The sequence below is a fragment of the Dicentrarchus labrax genome, unplaced genomic scaffold, assembly GCF_905237075.1.
Source record: "Dicentrarchus labrax unplaced genomic scaffold, dlabrax2021, whole genome shotgun sequence".
NCBI lineage: Eukaryota > Metazoa > Chordata > Actinopteri > Moronidae > Dicentrarchus > Dicentrarchus labrax.
This window is the reverse complement of record NW_026136721.1, coordinates 8,329,906-8,348,303: the sequence shown is the minus strand read 5'-3', so window position 1 is coordinate 8,348,303 and position 18,398 is coordinate 8,329,906. Positions and strand designations below refer to the sequence as shown.

General features: G+C 41.6%; 1 protein-coding gene across 6 annotated transcripts in view; it reads right to left on the bottom strand.

Moving 5' to 3' along the window:
- The window catches only part of LOC127355318 (VPS10 domain-containing receptor SorCS1), a 163,172-nt gene that overhangs the window by 78,688 nt on the left and 66,086 nt on the right, over window positions 1-18,398 (bottom strand). For all 6 annotated transcript variants that reach the window (XR_007881734.1, XM_051386084.1, XM_051386082.1 and 3 more), the window contains exon 2: window positions 10,122-10,189. Coding sequence is in view for 5 of the 6 variants with exons in the window: in XM_051386084.1 (XP_051242044.1) it covers window positions 10,122-10,189 (68 nt within the window). In the remaining variant the exon portion in view is untranslated. The remainder of the gene's footprint in view (window positions 1-10,121; window positions 10,190-18,398) is intronic.

The following is an 18,398-nucleotide window of genomic DNA, read 5'->3' as shown; positions in this document are numbered from 1 at the left end:
ATACTTTTTCTCCAAAGCACTATTAAATGATTACATGAGAGGGGCATGCATTTAATTAAACAGCAAAAAATAAAATTATGTGGGTAAATGATTCAAAAGTACTTTGTCTTTAACAGAAAGAAACCTAAACTCTGAGCAGGTATGATAAGATTATGATCTTTCTCTCTTACTTATTATATATTCAGGGTCTACTCCATCGCACCTTCTGGGTTATACTCAGCACATAACAATCATCTTTGAACGGGATTTTGTATAACATGACAGGCAAGCAGAGCCATCTCACCATTCCTTGAGCTTCATTTACATAGAAGAGAGTGATAAGCTAGCTTTAAACAGTTAAATCAAGAGCAGCTTTGCACTAATGCGAAATTTGTGTTTGGCTGAAATTTAGCATTTCAGACTGTCTCGGAAAGTTTGATCGACTTATTTGAGCTGTCAGGTCTAATTTATTTGGAGAGGCCTGAGGCTCAATCAGGGAGCTATTTTAATTTCACATGAAGATAGAGTGCATGCAAATCTTAAAAATGCAGCAAGGGCGCCGCAGAATGCCTTGTGTGACTTCAAGTGAAGCAATCATTCACATCGACTGATGTTCTTTTTCTTTTTCTCCGCCTTCTTTGTGTGTAGCTGTTAAATCCAGACTAAAATCCTTGTTTGAAGGGTTCTGAGTTTTCTGAGAGCTTCACGCCTGATGTTTACAAAACAGCTATGAAAATACAGAAATATTCATGTCACACTGGCAATTTTGTCTCATTTACCAGCCCTTTGAGGTTTTATTACTGGCTGGTTTCCGTGGTGAGCAAATTCATTGCCACCAGGCCAACTCTCCTGGATGAGTCCGGTATCATTCATCAGAAACCATCAACGCCCAGGATCATGGGACAATGACATCATCAGGCTATTGATCAGCTCCTCGAGGCCCCTGCCACAGAATCTCTTGATTTAAGGGCCAATGACTTATTTTTAGTGTCACAGCAACTCTCAACATGAACCAATAAAAGGGCTCCAACCCCAGCAGATCCCAGGAAGATGAAAAGTTACATTAAATGGAGAATGATAGTTTCTCAAGGACGATGATTCGGAGTGAAACTGGTGTGCCTTGCTTGTGGCTTTTTGAAAGGCTATTCAGTGCTTATGAGTGGGTGTAAATTGCCGCTCTGACCGCACTGGTGTGAATTTATCCGTCGTGAGGATGTTGGCTCTACGGGGGCTGCAGGTGAGCCGATGCCTCCGACTGTCCACATGTTGGATTAAACAAGTTAAAGGAACACTGTGCGAGGACAAACGAGTGATATCAGTCCTAATACAGTGATAAGGCTTGCTGAGGAAAATGGATTCTGGATATGCTAGGAGGGTGATTGAGCTATTCTCTATAACATCTTGGAACACTTTCACACACATACACACACTCAATGAAAAGCATAAAACCTTTTTGAATCAACCCCCACTTTTTACTTTCTCTGAAACAGATTAAAATTATGTCTACGGACACTTATTAAAAGGCTTATTAGATAGAGTTTTAATTATAATTTCTAGAGTCTTCTAGACAATGATAGGCAGCTACTACACAGCGTTTACATTTTCCATGGGGGTTTGATTAATCATGGTTTGGAGGATGAGAGCAGCATGCATGCTCGTTATAGTTAACATTGGGTCACTTGCTGCATTCGAGCGCTGAAAATCACCGAGAGCAATGCTTGAGACATGGGACAAATGGCTCAGCTGAGCAGAGTGTTCCAGGATGAATTTATGAAACCCTCAGCGCGCTCAGACAGTATATCTTCTGAGTGGCAGGCTAAATCATACCCTTCCCTCCCTCCATCCACATCCGCAATCCCTTTCCATCATATCCCTGCCTGCCCTTCGGGTTTGGTGGCAAACTTCCACTCTTAAAGCTACACTAGACAAGAGTGTGTTTTATAACAGAAGGTTGAAGAGAACAGCTTCCCATCATCCCAATATGACTAATATAACTACTTCCTGATGATTATTTTTTTGCATCAGAAAACCTACACAAATCCGTCCAATCAGGAGACATCATACACATAGCCTACTGCTCTAAACTGCAGTAACAGACTCGGCGTTTAGCATTGTCCAACACTCCCCACTTTAGTCTCTCAGGTCTGTCCAAATTGTAGTACAATCTGAATAAATTATCCTCTCAATGCATATATTCATGTATACAAACAAGAACAGCAGGGGTACATCTGGAACAGTCAGATTGTATAATTACTTTGATACCCACAACCTCTGCACTCTCAAGTGTACAGGCCTCCCATGTAAGCCTATTTGGGAACCAATTTTCAAAAGAATGGACTCCAGGAAGCTCATAGCTGACAATTTCTTGTATTTGTACACCAAAAAACACACATATTTTAAATATTAAGAACTAGGTGAAAAACGGACATCTGCACAGCACAAGCACACACAGAAACATCAGTGTAAAACAGTTCACTCGTTCTCATGCAGTGGTGGAATGGAACTACAACTTCGAGGTACTTGAACTTTACTTAAGTATTTCTATTCAATGTAACTTTATACGTGTACTCCACTACATCACACAGGCAAATATTGTTAATTTTGCTCCACTACATTTGTCTAACAGCTTTAGTTATTTTTCAGATTAATATTTTTTAATAAGATAAAGATAAAAGAAACATAGATCTGACTATATATATATATATATATATATATATATATATTCACCCTCTTGGGGTGGTATCTGTGTGTCATCCTCAAGCTCGGGTCCTCTACCAGAGGCCTGAGGGTTCTGCACAGTATCTTAGCTGTTCCTAGGACTGCGCTCTTCTGGACTGAGGCTTCTGATGTTGTTCCTGGGATCTGTTGGAGCCACTCCCCCAGTTTGGGATTCACTGCCCCGAGAGCTCCTACTACCACGGGGATCACGCTCGCCTTTATCTTCCACATCTGCTCCAGCTGTTCTTTCAACCCTTGGTACTTTTCAACCTTTTCGTGTTCCTTCTTTCTGATGTTGGCGTCTGCTGGTATGGCCACATCTATCACCACCGCTTTCTTCTGCTCCTTGTCTACCACCACTATGTCTGGTTGGTTTGTCAGTCTGGAAGCTGAAGTCCCACAGCACCTTGGCCCTGTTGTTCTCAGCCACCTTCTGTGGTGTGGCCCATTGGGATTTGGGTACTTCTATTCCATACTGGGTACAGATGTTCCTGTACACTATTCCAGCCACTTGGTTGTGTCTCTCCATGTACGCTGAACTGGCTAGCATCTTACACCCTGCTACTATGTGCTGGACTATCTCAGGGGCATCTTTGCATAGTCTACACCTTGGGTCAGATCTACTCTTGTAGATCTTGGCCTCTATGGCTCTTGTACCTAGGGCCTATTCTTGTGCTGCCATGATCAGTGCCTCTGTGCTGTCTCTGAGTCCAGCCTTTTCCAGCCATTGGTAGGTCTTCTCGATATCAGCCACTTCTTCAATTTGGCGGTGGTACATGCCATGTAGGGGCTTGTCCCTCCAGGTTGTCTGCTCCTCTTCCTCCGCACTCTTATTGGGTTTCTGTTGCCTGAGACATTCACTTAGCAGTTCGTCCTTGGTGGCCATTTTTCTGATGTACTCTTGGATTTTTGATGTTTCATCCTGGATAGTGGCCTTGATGCTCACTAGTCCTCGGCCTCCCTCTTTCCGCTTAGCGTACAGTCTCAGGGTGCTGGATTTGGGGTGAAACCCTCCGTGCATGGTGAGGAGCTTTCTTGTCTTGATATCTGTGGCTTCTATCTCCTCCTTTGGCCAGCTTATGATCCCAGCAGGGTATCTGATGACTGGTAGTGCGTACATGTTGATGGCTTGGATCTTGTTCCTGCCATTCAGCTGACTTTTCAGGACCTGCCTTACTCTCTGGAGGTATTTGGTTGTGGTTGACTTCCTTGTGGCTTCCTCATGGTTTCCATTAGCCTGTGGGATACCAAGGTACTTGTAGCTGTCTTGGATATCACCTATGTTGCCCTCTGGTAGATCAACCCCTTTAGTTCTGATCATCTTGCCTCTCTTTGAGACCATCTGGCCGCACTTGTCCAATCCGAATGACATCCCTATGTCGTTGCTGTAGATCCTGGTGGTGTGGATCAGTGAGTCAATTTCTCGCTCATTCCTGGCGTACAGCTTGATGTCATCCATGTAGAGCAGGTGGCTAATTGTTGCTCCACTTCGGAATTGGTACCCGTAACCACTCTTCGTGATGATCTGACTGAGGGGGTTCAGGCCTATGCAGAACAGCAGTGGTGATAGCGCATCTCCTTGGTATATGCTGCATTTGATGTTGACTTGGGCAATTGGCTTTGAGTCGGCTTCTAGGGTTGTCTTCCACATTCACATCGAGTTCTGGATGAAGGCCCTTAGGTTCCTGTTGATCTTATACAGTTCCAGACATTCCAGTATCCACGTGTGGGGCATTAAGTCGTAAGCTTTCTTGTAGTCGATCCAGGCGGTGCACAGGTTGGTCTTCCTGCTCTTACAGTCTCGGGCGACTGTTCTATGAACCAGTAGCTGGTGCTTGGCTCCTCTGGTGTTGCTACCAATTCCCTTCTCAGCCCCGCTCATGTATTGAGCTACGTGCTTACTCATCTTAGCCGCGATGATGCCTGACAGGGCCTTCCATGTTGTGGAGAGACAGGTTATTGGCCGGTAGTTGGATGGGTCCCTTCTTAGGGTCCTTCAGGATTAGGACCGTCCTGCCCTGGGTTAGCCACTCTGGGTGGGACCCATCCCTTAGCAGCTGGTTCATCTGTGCTGCTAGGCGTTCATGGAGTGCTGTTAGCTTCTTCAGCCAGTAGGCATGGATCATATCGGGGCCTGGTGCTGTCCAGCTCTTCATCTTTGACACTCTTTCTTGGATGTTTGCCATTGAGATGGTTACTGGTTCTTGTTCTGGGAGGTTGCTGTGGTCTGCTCTTAGGTCCACTAGCCATTGGGCATCTGGGTTGTGTGATGCCTCTTTTTCCCATATGGCCTTCCAGTATTCTTCCATCTCAGCTCTTGGTGGGTCTGGCGTGTTGTTATTTCCTTCCTGCCATTGAGAGTACACCTTGGCTGGTTCAGTGGAGAACAACTTGTTTATTCTCCTGGCCTCTGCCTCCTTGGTGTATCTCTTCAACCGGGTGGCCAGTGCTGTTAGTCTCTGTTTGGCAGTTTCAAGTGCTTCGGGTATGGAGAGCTTGGTGTACTTCCTGGGTGCCCCTTTATTCACCATGTTGCCTTTCTGTAGCTCTGCTAGCTGGCTAACTTCTCTCCGTGTTGCCCTTATCTTGGCCTCTAATCGTATTCTCCATGGTGGATGCTTCCTGTATATATATATATATATATAATCTTAAGTTAACTAGTGTTAGCAAAACATTCTCTAACTAGCTAACGATTGATGTAAATTAGCTAGCTAGCTAGAATTTCAATAACTTTGGGTTTCAACTAGCTCACAATTGATGTAGATTAGCTAGCTACTTAGCAAGTGTTTTAAAATTGGGTTGTCTTTTTTGGAAAGGGGGGAGAGAAAGAGGGGACGATATGCAGCAAAGGGTCGTAAGCCGGAGCCGAACCCAGGCCGGGTGAGGACTCAGCCTTGGTACATGGGGTGCTCTACCAGGTGAGCTACCAGGGCACCCCATCGGTTGTCTTTTGAACATAGATGAGCCTAACACATAACATACATAATGTATGTAAGTGCAGGAAAGGAGAAAACTGACAGAAGCTTGCTCAACCGTTAGTGGAGCACAGAGCAAAAAGGGGCGTGAGAGTTGGCAGCTCTGGTGTTGAGTGAAGCTTTGGGTCAGGTTTGGGTCTTATTATTTCTAAATGCCTTGCATAGGCCTGGCAATGGTCAGTAATCGCTGAAAAAAGCTAAAATGGCTTTGGTTGTCCAGTCGTAGATTTAGGCCGCTGCAGAACACACGCAATTATAAGCCTAGTTATTTGTATCAAAGCTTATGATGTGAGATATTTTGCTTTGTATGTTCTTTGGCATAAAGCAATGACAGACAGGTTGGCAGACTTGTGCATGATCACATCATGCCACGTGATTTCAAGGTATAAAGGTTTCAAGCTGTTACCTCATGCTGCTATTTGGGGCAACTACAGGCAGAGATGCCTAGTTTAGCTTCAAACTCTCCCTGAGGAGTGCTGGATTTCTGGCAGACCAATTGGCTATCTTAAATGCAGTTATCTGTTGCTTTGCTGCTCTGTCTTCCTGGCTGTAAATTGCCCACAAATGTTCTGCACCGTCATTATCCTCTGCGCTCTTTCAAACTGTATATCATCTGTTCACTCATCTGTCTTTCTGTCAATCTGTCTGCTTCTGCACATGCACCTTTAATCATCCATCCATTAGTAGAAGCTCTGTTTTCTCAGGGCATCAGATTTATAATAATGTGAGTGAAACATCAGTAGTAGATGCAACATTACGAGGGTAATGTGGTACCATCATCAGAGACACAGAGCAATAGCCTCACTAGGGCCTCTATGAGGTAACAGCCGTCACATAATGGTACATTTAACATAGCTCTGGGTGAGAGCTTAAGCCTTTAGGCAGCCTCGGTGGAAATTGTGCGTTGTTTGCTCCGTGAATGATGCCCTTTTCCTCAATGAAGGGCATCTTACTGTTACTTTCATCCATTAACAGCAGTTCTACATCAGTCAACAGTCAAGTCAACCTGTCAAGACTATATAAAAATACACAAGAGCAGTTCACTAAAGGGTTTTTTACTTTGAGACAAATTGAGACTAAAATTAGATGAATGTGTTCCAAAATCCAAAAGTGTTATGGCATAGTCTTTGCAAACAATTTGATGATGCAATATAAGTCTAGGTTTTGCTAAAGGTTCTATTATTATAGCCATAAGTCGGCGTATTGGACATGGCAGGTAAGGCAGCCAGTAGCAGTCAAAATACAGTTGTTCTACTCTCCCTGATTATTTTGTCCCAGTACTGACATTCTGAATCCCAGAATGTCCTCTAAACTCACCATTAATGTTTGTGGGGGCACTATCGCTTGGAGTTGAGAAAGGTGAAGGAACATTTTATTGTGGCAGCATGATTATGTTTTTATTTTAATTACATTTAAGTTTACAGTTTTTATTTTCTCTGCTAATGACTACTTCGTTGTTGGTGTTTGTTTTGTTTTGTTTTTTACCACTGTTTTAGAGTGCTACGAGTGCTATCAATCTTTTCATCTCATTCTAACAAAGTAACTCAGTGTATTCCCAAAATGTTGAACTGTGTCTTTATTTACAGAGTTGGAGCTAGCCTGGCTCACTGTGGTGATGATGCACAAATTCACAGTCCATTCATTTATTTAACTTTTATTTTAACAAAAAAGTACCACTGGCAGTGACTTTAATGCAGATCCTATCACTACCCCCAACAACTTTTCACTTGACTCTGAAGTACCCCTCAGCTTTAAGAGCATTTAAGCAGCCCTCAGGTAATTGTTTTGGCTTTACGGCTCACAGATTTACTATTCACAGATTTACTGCTTGATTCACTCTAACAGCTCTCATCATTGTCATCTTTGCCACTTTGAGAAACCCACTAATGCTGTCAGCTCAGCAGTGAAAGACAGACAAAGTAAGCAACTAACTACTTTCCTCATCAGTGAATATTAAACTTACATTCATCAGGTGGTCTCAAACACAACTGAATGCTAATGTTGTTCTGTGCCTTCCTCATGAGTAAATGAGCCAGTGTTTAACAACACACTCACCCATATCAACTTTATAAGGTGATAAAATGTCAATGTTGTATTTACATCTTGTTGTGCTGCCCCCAAGTGGCCAGAAAAACCTTCTACATCTAATGTATAAATTATTAAAGTCCTGTAAAGTGTGTTCAGCTAACAGTGGTGACACATTAATTTTTGTATTGCATTAAAGAGTTAGTAATAGCTATCATCATCATTTTTGTTTCCAAATTATTCTGATACATCAAAAGATGAAGATATCCAATTTGTATATTTCTGACCCCCTTTTTACCTTAAGCACTAGGCACAATACGTATAAAGTTCCAAAAATCTGTCAGGGTGCAAACACACATATATGATTTTGGTTCTTTTTCTGCCTTGCAGCATAAAAATTAACCTTGGAAGCAGGGAATTAAATGTTCAACCTTGTTCTACGGGCCCAAACGTTAATGTAGAAAATTAAGCTGCTTAAGTATAAATCTCAGTGTACAGGTACAGCTCATGACAGATTTTAAATTCCATATCCCTAGGAGTGCTTTATTCATCTAGAAAACAGTGGCAATAAAAAGATGGTTGAACTGAGGCTCAGGACAAAATATTGAAGTAAAACGAATGACACAGGTAGCCTTGGCCTTACTGTCCATTGTCCATGCACTGAATTGGGTATTCATACTGTATGCTGTTACATAAACAACATATGAATGAATGAATATCCAGTGTTGACTGGTCTTGATTTCACCTTCATATTACCCATAACCCCATTCCTTTAATGAATAGGCTATACAGACAAAAACTCAACTTCCATGCTCAGTATCTCATATGCATCATGAGCATTAGCTTCATACACTTCACTGAAGCTATGTGACGCTTATACCAAGCAAAACATTCAAACCAAACGCACCATGCTTTTACAACTGCACCATTACATTTAAAATGGCAATCATCTAGTTGCCTTGTGCATTTCTCCCCTATAAACTTTGGGACCTCCACCATAGTTTCTAACTAATTCTGTAGGATCGAATAAGCTTGCAAAACAGAAAAGCATTGAACAGCACAATAAACATGGAGCCATTTTTTATCTTGAAATGCTTAAAGGGTTAAAAGCTGAAAGAATTTTATTTCAAAGTATTGAGTTCATTTTACAACACAGGGTTGCACAATGAAATGTAAGTTGTCGCCACTTAACGCTACACATTCAATACATATATACAAATATTTAAATTAAAATAGAATCAAATTAAGTGAAAATTAAATTAAATATTTCAACAATTTCGTTTTGGTTTAGCTTTGTAGTTCACATTGTAGCTTCCCTTAACTCTCTGCTATAACAGCTGTCATAAAAACATCTAATGCCTTTAGATAGTTTGTATGGTGGCACTGAGAGCTCAACGCACTGCAACTTAAGAAAACACATGCCAACAGACAAAAACACAAGCAAATCATCATTTATTTGGAAACTGGGGGGAAAATGATTTAGAAAACACACTGCAAAGACAGAAACTGATGTGTGAATAGTAACGTTTTTAACATTGAAGCTGAGTTCAGCTCATTATTATTACAATGCACATAGGATATTTTTGCTCAAATAATGCCTATTTGATCATGCTTGCAAATGTTTCCTAAAGAGCATATATATATATAAAATATATATACACCGATCAGCCATAACATTATGACCACCTGGGCCCCCTGTTGGTCATAATGTGGGGAACACCCCACAAAAGCTGCAAGTTTGGAGATGCTCTGACCCAGTCGTCTAGCCATCATAATGTGGCCCTTGTCAAAGTCTCTCAGATCCTCACGCTGCCCATTTTTCCTGCTTCTAACACATCAACTCTGAGGACAAAATGTTCACTTGCTGCCTGATATATCAGTGTTATTCACTTCACCTGTCAGTGCTCACAGGTTGTTATGGCTTATCGGTGTATATACATTTCATAGGGAAGAATACATTGAAAAACCCATTTCAATACCCAATACTTCTTCAGATCTTCTTTGGTTATGACTCTCTTTATTTAAGACATAAATGTAGCCAAGCTCCTTCTTAAATGGAATAGACACATCAGAATCGAGTCAGAAACGAGGTTGACGCTCTGAGCAAGGCTACACTGTGTTCAAGGCTGGTCAAGGTAATTTGCTGGATAACACTGCCAGCTCCGGTGGTGTTGATTTCATGTGAGGGATTTGTCATAAGGCTATTCAGGCTTGTCATTAAGAGATGTTTTTTAGACTGCTGTCTCCTTTAAAAGCTTTGAATGTTGCATTAATTCACATTATGAGTATAGGTATTCTTTATTTCTAAACACAGCTCAACCCAGTAGCTCAGTGTGTGGGGACTTGGCTTGGGAACCGGAGGTTCAGTCTCATAGCTGCTTGAGGCTATAAATGTCATTAGCTCATGTAGTGTGATAAGCTTACCTCCATAATGAACTCTCAGTCACACTGTTGAGGTTGAAGTCAAATAGTTTGGTCAGCATCAAGATCACCTGCAGAACGAGACAAGCACTGCAATCAATACACAGGCCTATTGATCAAATGTCTAGTTAGCAAGTTAAACGGTATCAATGCAAAATTGACAGAAAGGACAACAAACAGCAACTATTTGTATCCATTATGGCTGTATGTTCTGGGCTACTGTAGAAACATGGCAGTTCAACATGGTGGACTCCGTAGAACAGGACCCACTTCAAGGTAACAAAAACACAAAGATTCCTTATCTCAGGTGATTATACACTAATGAACACATATCTCTGAATATTATATTTAATTTCTGCTAATAGAGCCTACTAAATGTTACACACATTAAATTTAGTAAAATTGGGTCCAGGTAGGTCCACGTAGGGTATTATTCTACAGGTCTGTGTGTTAGGTTTCCAATCCAAATATAGCGCAAATTTTAATAGAATATTTGGGAAATCTTCAAAAGCTCTTTCAAAAGAAAGAAAAAGTATGTTTCCTGACACTACTGTTAGGAGTTGAGCTCATCGAGATACACAGCTGACGGCACCAATTTTAATTTCATGAAACCAATGCAGAAGAAGAGAGCACGACAATATCATCACTCCACATTTCATCAGCCACTATTCTTCCGCTTGAGTGACAAATGAGCCATCTGGTTCATGTAGGTTATGACTTATTCGCTGTTTCCATTGCACTTTGTCACATTTTGTTTTTATCGATGCATCAACCTTCCGTCAAGTCTAAAAACGTTTTTGCAATTTTCATGGATGAGGAAAGATGTAAAAGGAAAAGGAAAAATATACATTGTTCAATGCTGAAGGCAGTAGTAGGGACTTGGGTTGGGCACCAGAGGGTCACCGGTTCAAGCCCCACAGACCACAGTATGGAGAGTGGACTGTCACCTCTTGTGCACTGCTGAGGTGCCCTTGAGCAACACACCTAACCCTTAACTGCTCCCCGGGTGCTACAGCTGCCCACTGCTCCTAATGTATATAGTAATGTATATAGGATGGGTCAAATGCAGAGGACAAGTTTGTATGTAAAATGCTGTAAATGCTGTGTATACTGACAATAAAAAGACTTTATCTTTATCTTTATCTTTACTACAGGGGTCTCAAACTCAAATTGCCTTGGGGCCACTGCTGGTACTGTCATCTCAGAGGAGGGCCACTTCAACATTCATGTACTGTAAGAAAGCACAATATTCTGAAAATATCTTCATTACTAACATCATACTTAACAAAAAAATGCCAACAGCAGTTTTTATACATTTTTGTATCATCTTTGTTTGCAGCTAAACAACAAATGAGGGTCTGAAATGTGCTTTCTTTTTATTTACCCTTTGCACACATTTGCAGGCCCCTCTGACCATTATTCCGCACCAAACAAAATGTATATGAAGGTGTAGTTTTAAATTGATTATATTTTTTTTAGATTTATATTTGTTTGACATTATGTCGCGGGCTTGAGGGAGGTGGTTAGAGGGCTGGAAATGCCCCCGGGGTGACAGTTTGAGATTCCTGCTTTACTACTTTGGTGGTTAGCCAAAGCATTTGGATAGCAGATCAAATGTGTGCTCTGATGTCATTATGTCGTTAAGTGTGAGATTAGAGACTTTATACTGTAATTTGGTATAATTAAGACAGCCAGTTAATCAATTGGAAAGTTTAAGGTTGATATTTTGAATCTTTCAAAGGGACGTGCTAATTGATCCCATATGCAAGAAGGGACTGTAAACTAGGCTAACTCTCAAACAAATGTTCAAACTGTGAGTATGGACTTGGAGGGAGTTCTCAATACAATTTACTTACTTTCTTTCTTTACTTAGCTTATCGTCTGTCTCTGTGTTTTAATGTCCCAAAACATTTAAATGCATTTACAGAAATGGACCTAATCTAAAGTGATTTAGGATGACCATTTTACCCCTCCCATTATGTAAAACTGCACTTGACTTCCTTAACTTGTGGGTTGCAGTAGCACCGCTATGTTATGGAACCTAAATGAGCAGCCATTCTTTAAAACCACACAATGTTGTCTTTTATTATGTACCTTGATTAGTTCACATTGTGTGACAGAAATCACTGAGGCGTTAGTCTTTTCAAATATCTTTGTCAGAATGAAACTGAGCTCATCTCGACACCCACGCCAGCCACCGTGCATACTACACATTGCTTAACGTGATCCCCTCTAATTGTTTCACACTCATTACTTAACCATATCAGATTGATTCTAAACACTCCACTGTAAATATTCCTTATTCCGTTAGCGACCCTCAAGGTGCATGGGATGAGGGAAAGTAGGTCAGCCAAGGTCTTTGGGGAAAAACAGAGGCAGAAACATCACATTTCGCTCCGAGCCTAAAAGAAGTAAAGCAGCACGGAAACTCACAATCTGTTTACTTTGTGACTGGAGGTGTATTTGAAATGGATAAAATTCAGAAGAAGCAGAAAAGAGGCGAGAAAATCTTCACAGGGAACGCTGCAGTTTCAGTTTAATATAGTCCTTAACAGCTGTGTAGAGTTCTTACTTCTCTTGCTTGTGAGTGTGAGATGTTGATAACACTGTGAAAATCCCCAGGGATATTTTGTGGTGATCTTATCTGATGACCCTTCTGCATTGTGGGTAACCAGCAGCACAATGGTCTGGTGATATGGCATGGGCGAAGAGGAGATGCTGCCAATGAAGGAACATCTATTCACATAATGTAGTGGCTTGTGATGCGCTGGTATCCTTATCTCCAACTTTGCTATCGGGAAAACGGCTGTATGTACAAGCCAGGTGATGCACGAAGATATTTCCCAGGGTACGGAGTAAAATAAACAACCCGAGTCTGTACAATTTATATTGGTTGCCTTTAAGTCGTGCACCACGCTGCGCGTGGCCAATATCCAGCTGTTTCTCCTTGGCCCGAGCTGCCTTTTGATACCTCCACTGCCTGTTACTGAGGCAGCAGCCGAGCCACTGTATGACTTGTGTGACTTTGTGAAAGAGTTCCGCCAGCATGGGGTTCCTGTGAGTACAAGCAGAACAGATGCACCTTGGGTAGCGGAATTACATTGCGAGGTTGGGGCTCCTGTGATCAAGCTTATTAAATATGCGGCAACATCTGCGGCCCCCAAAACTCTCAAAACGTGCAGTGCACTCAGCCAAGCCGTGTCTGGCAGGGTTTTGGAGTGTTGTGGAAAATAACTGCCAGGACAACAACAAGTAGTAAAAAAGGCATTGATTAAGAGTGATTCAGGAAGTAGCTGGGCGTTTTCAGCATGGGCAGGATTAGCCTGGGGAATGAATAACCTTAAATGTCCGGACTAGACCTTTGCATGCTAATGACTGACCAAGTCCATTTAGCTGCCCAGCTGGAGGCTGAATTCACACTCGCACCACGCAGCTTCTCTCTTTCTCTGTAGTCCCTCACTTTCTTTCACTCCCCCTTCTTTTTTCTCTCTCCAGTCACATCTCAACACCATTTTCTTCAGCGAGTGTACATTTGTGTGTGCGTGAAAGAGAGAGGGGTGAAGGTGAGGGTAATGGTACAATTATGTTTTTAGCATCTCTGAGTCACTCTGCTGTGTGTTTGCATGCCTATATGTGGGTCAGTGAATATCCGTCTCTGTGTAGGTGAAGGTGAGGGAGCAGTTATGCTTTTGCAACTCTGAGTTGCCCCATATGGCTTTGGTTTGTGTGTGTAATGTCGTATGTGCATGCAGGCTGTGAGAGGTATCCAGATTCCCGATAAAGTCCTCTCAAAGGCTGAGGTGTACGCCGGGTGACTTGGCTTCATTAGTTGAAGGGCAGTGTGCGTACGGGCCCTTCTGTCTGCCACATATGGAGACTATGTAGGTAGTCATCAGCGAGTGGCCCTGTCAGATGGGCTCCCACTGGAAAGTGCATATGCTCCATCACTGACCATGCCAATTAGGCCTGTGGGCTCCTACTGTAAATATGACGATGAGGCAAGATTCCCCTCCACCATGACCAGCAGAGACTCTGCAGCCTCTGGACAGACTCACTTCTGACAGTTTGGAGATGTGCAGAGGAGCATGAAGGCATCAGATTGAGACGGGACGTACTGTAGCTGGTGACTGCGTGCCACAGTGTGAGAGTAGAGATGCAGTGATTAACGGATGTTTGAAAACGGTAGCCTTGCCTTTGCAAAAAGCGGTGAGTTGCAATCAGAATCAGAAATACTTTAATAATCCCAGGGGGAAATTACTTAACTCACTTAATGTTAGTATGTTTGTATGGAGGCTGCACTGACTGAAAGAGAGGAGATGATATCGTGGATGTACATGACCCAAACAACAAATAGAGTGAAATCCCACTAATGAAACGGTGGCTGCCATAGTGTCAAAGACAACTTGGAGCAGTAGCTCCAGGATCACCAGTCATCCCTGCCTGCTACAGTCAAGATAACAAGAGAGACAAACAGGAAGAACATTGTTATCTTTTGTGGCATGTTGCTTAACAAAAAGTTAAAGCTACAGTCCATAACTTTCTCCACATTCAAACTACAGCAATGCAACGATGAAAGGTGAGTGGCAGCACAGAAAATCCGAAAGTGAACAGCAAGCTGGTATAAGCTCATCAATACATTAACCTCCGTGGTTCTGTGCTTCAGCTGCTTAGCTGAAAAAGCCTAACTCAAGACTTTTAAGCTGCACTAATCAATATTTTTTTATATTGACAATGGAGCAAAAGACTGTGTGCCCACAGAGAATTATCACCAGTTCCCCTCGGCTATACAGGATGTTTTAGTGTCTTTTAGCTCATTTTTTTGTTTTTCAGTCAGTTGATTTCATATCAAGCTGCAGCAGGCTATGGAAGCCCATTTCTGCCAATGGGACACAGAAAAAGAGTCAAAGTCAGAAATTGACTTGAGAAATTTCTCATTATTTTGAGATACTAAGTCAATAATTTGAGAAAGTTTCACATTATATTTACTTACTGAATAGTTTTTTTCCTGTCACATTGGCAGAAATGGGCTTCTATAATAATAGGCACATTTTCAGAAAAAAGCTCTGATAAACTGACCTACGCTAACTGCAGCACCAAACAGCAAAAATGTATTGACTTGTTGGTGAACATAAAGATTTACCAACTAACGATACAGATATTATTCTCAGGACCAGGTGGAGAATATTGGACCTACATTCATCAGGAGGCCAAAAACACAACTTCAAATGAATGCTAATGTTGCCCTGTGTCTGCTGGATGTGCAACTGCTTGGCAGCAGATGCCACAACAACCATTTTTCATTTGCTCCATTTCCAATTTGTCTTTTAACTTCCGCTCACTTTTTCCAGCTACAGTGAAGCAGGAGTCAGAAGTTCTGGTCCTGATGGGCCTGCTATACCTTGACTCTAAACTGGTTCATAAGACCTGACACCACAACATCAACTGCAAATATCGGAATAAAAAAGACGACCTCAGAGAACAGTTTCCTGATGAGTTTATGAACTCAGTGTCTAGTTTCAGTCTTCTTCCATACAGCATGATGTTCATTTAGTAAATTAGACTTAGACTTCACTTTATTGATGATGGTCCCATTTAGAGTAAAATAGACCATAAAGCAGGGTATGCTTTTGGGCGTGGCTACCTTGTGATTGACAGGTCACTCAGTGAGTCAGATCAAATATGAAGCAATATTCTGTTACTGCGTTCACTATTTCTCTCCTAAAATCTTTTTACGGACATATTTTAGTGTACTGTTTATGTGTAATATAAGATCGTGTGTAACCCGGCCGCCATTGTTTCCTGCTACGGACGAGGTGACACTGCGCGGTCAATGAGAGCAGCTCAACTCGCAGTACGTCACGTCCACTGGCTCTGACAAACTGTCATAACGCCAAATTCAAGGCCTCAAAACGGAACTCCACAAACTAATGGGTGATGTCACAATAGGTCTTGAGCCAGTCTTTGATTTGTCCATTCTGGGCTACTGTAGAAACATGGGCAAAAGAGAACCCGCTCCCTCTGTAGATAAAAACATTATAAGGAAACAAAAACACTGCGATTCCTATATTCAGGTGATATCAAACTACCGAAAACATATCTATGAATACTGTATTCCATTTCTGCCAATAGATCCTCCTGAATGTTACACACTGGACCTTTAAGAAAACAGGTTTTATCGTTACAATTAAGTGACAGCAGTTTTTTGCAAATGCTAAAAGCTAACATAGCTGCATCCTGTATGCCACGTATAATGCACCATTACAGACGGTTTCCAAAAGGTTACTGTATTATTATTCCTTCAGCTGCTGTTTCTCTCAAGTCTAAACCCAACCGCATGTACTCATTCAGTTGGAGTGCTTGTTTTCTGCTCAGGACTGAAATAAATGTTAGTGAATCAGCACAAAAACATTCAATTTCATAACTGTTAAAAACTTAAGTGCTGTCCTTTTTTTTGGGAGGGGGGGGTATTTTTTTTCCTTTTCCTGTCTATTTCAAACTATAATCATACCTTCAAAATCTGATTCATCCTTTGCTGTAAACCCACAATATTGATCAGGGGAAGAGCTTCTACATTGGGAATGATTCTGAAAGCTACAGATCACAGAGAAGACAAGAAAAAACTGGCATCTCGGAAGGTTGTTTTAGAAGGTTTCCAAATGCATAAAGAAAAAGCGCAGCGACATTAGTCATGCAAAGGGAAGCCTCAGCTCCGGGTGGGGATCAGTAACAACTGTGTCTGTGCAAAGCTTTAGGTGTTTAAAATATCTCCCCATTATTTCTTTTTAATCAAAAGTATGCCTTTGCTGCTAGCAAACACTGTTATCTCCTATACTGTTTGGTAATTGTCCTTGGATGGAGGAGAGAAAATATCATCATGGATCAAAATACCCAAACATGCATATACAAACAACAATTACCATTTCCTGGGGCACAAGAAGGGAAAATAAACAAATATGAAATGCAGAGTATTAGCACACATTCTGAAGCTCCCAAAACAGGGAAATGCGCTGGGTTCATGTTCTGCAGGGCATTATGAACTATTTGTTTTTCTCACATCTCATTTTTGTAATCACGTGAGACCAGATTTCTCCGGGGGACCAGATCTTTTTGCACTGTTTCATTACAGAGAAAAAAGAATGATCCGAGAACAGGAGCATATTCAGAGTTTCTTGCCACACTGATGCATGTAATGAAACTGAAAACAGTTTTGTGGTTTCTTTAATAAATTCACCCTGTAATGAAGATTCAGAAAGGGGGGGGGGAACACTGCAATACACACATTTAATGATGTAAACAAGTTTTACCTGCCGACGTCTCCGAATACCTCAAACTGTCAGACTCATGGGGGATCATTGAGCCAGGAACGCTCCTCTCTGTGGATTAGCCTGTCACATCTTTCTTTGGAAGATTCACCACTTGTGCATATTGCTAATATAAAAGTGAGACATACCTGGGAAACAGGGTTTTCAGGTGCTTGTTCCATATCTATAAATAATACGTCTTCATTGGCATCAGAATTGATCAAGACCTGTCAGAGGTGCGTGTCCTAGAGAGGTTATATATGCCGTGGCATACTAATGTTCAGCAATCTGGGCTGCTTATTAGTCAGCAAATAATCAGTCTTCTGTGGCCTCATTTAGCCTGATTCCTTTCAGTCTGCATCAGAACGCACAGAAGCTGAGCCTAATTTAAACATGCAGCCGCAACGTAGAGTGTGTCATGCCGTCAAATGATTAAAATCTCATTTCTCCAATTTTTTTTTCTAGAGATAACAGAAAACATATACATTTTCTATTTTCAATTCCATTCGAGCAGATTATTCTGGGACGTGTGAAGTTTGAAGAGATGCTCATAGAATACTGAGGGAGTCTTGAACCTTTGTGATACCTGCAGTTTCATGTGTTGCTCGTTTGATCCACCTGTCACCTTTGCGTTGTTTGTTTTTTGACGATGATGTGGTTTTAGGATTCGAAGCAGGAACGCTGCTTGATCTTTAGCTATTTGCTGCTCCTAATTGGCGGTTAACCCACTTTGCAAGTTGTAGATTTTCCTCCACAGTGATCTTGGAGCGATTCAGTGGATGAAAATTATTGCAATTAAGAAGCAGATCTTTCAAGTGTGGAGTTGTGAATGCATTTAAAGACATGGAAGGCTTAAAGAAGACATTAAGGGGATACTTACTGGTAATAAGCATTAAAAATATGCAGAGAAATGATTAAATGTACACACTGGTGACATGACACAGTAGCTTCGAGCCCTCCTCTTCATTTCACATTTTGT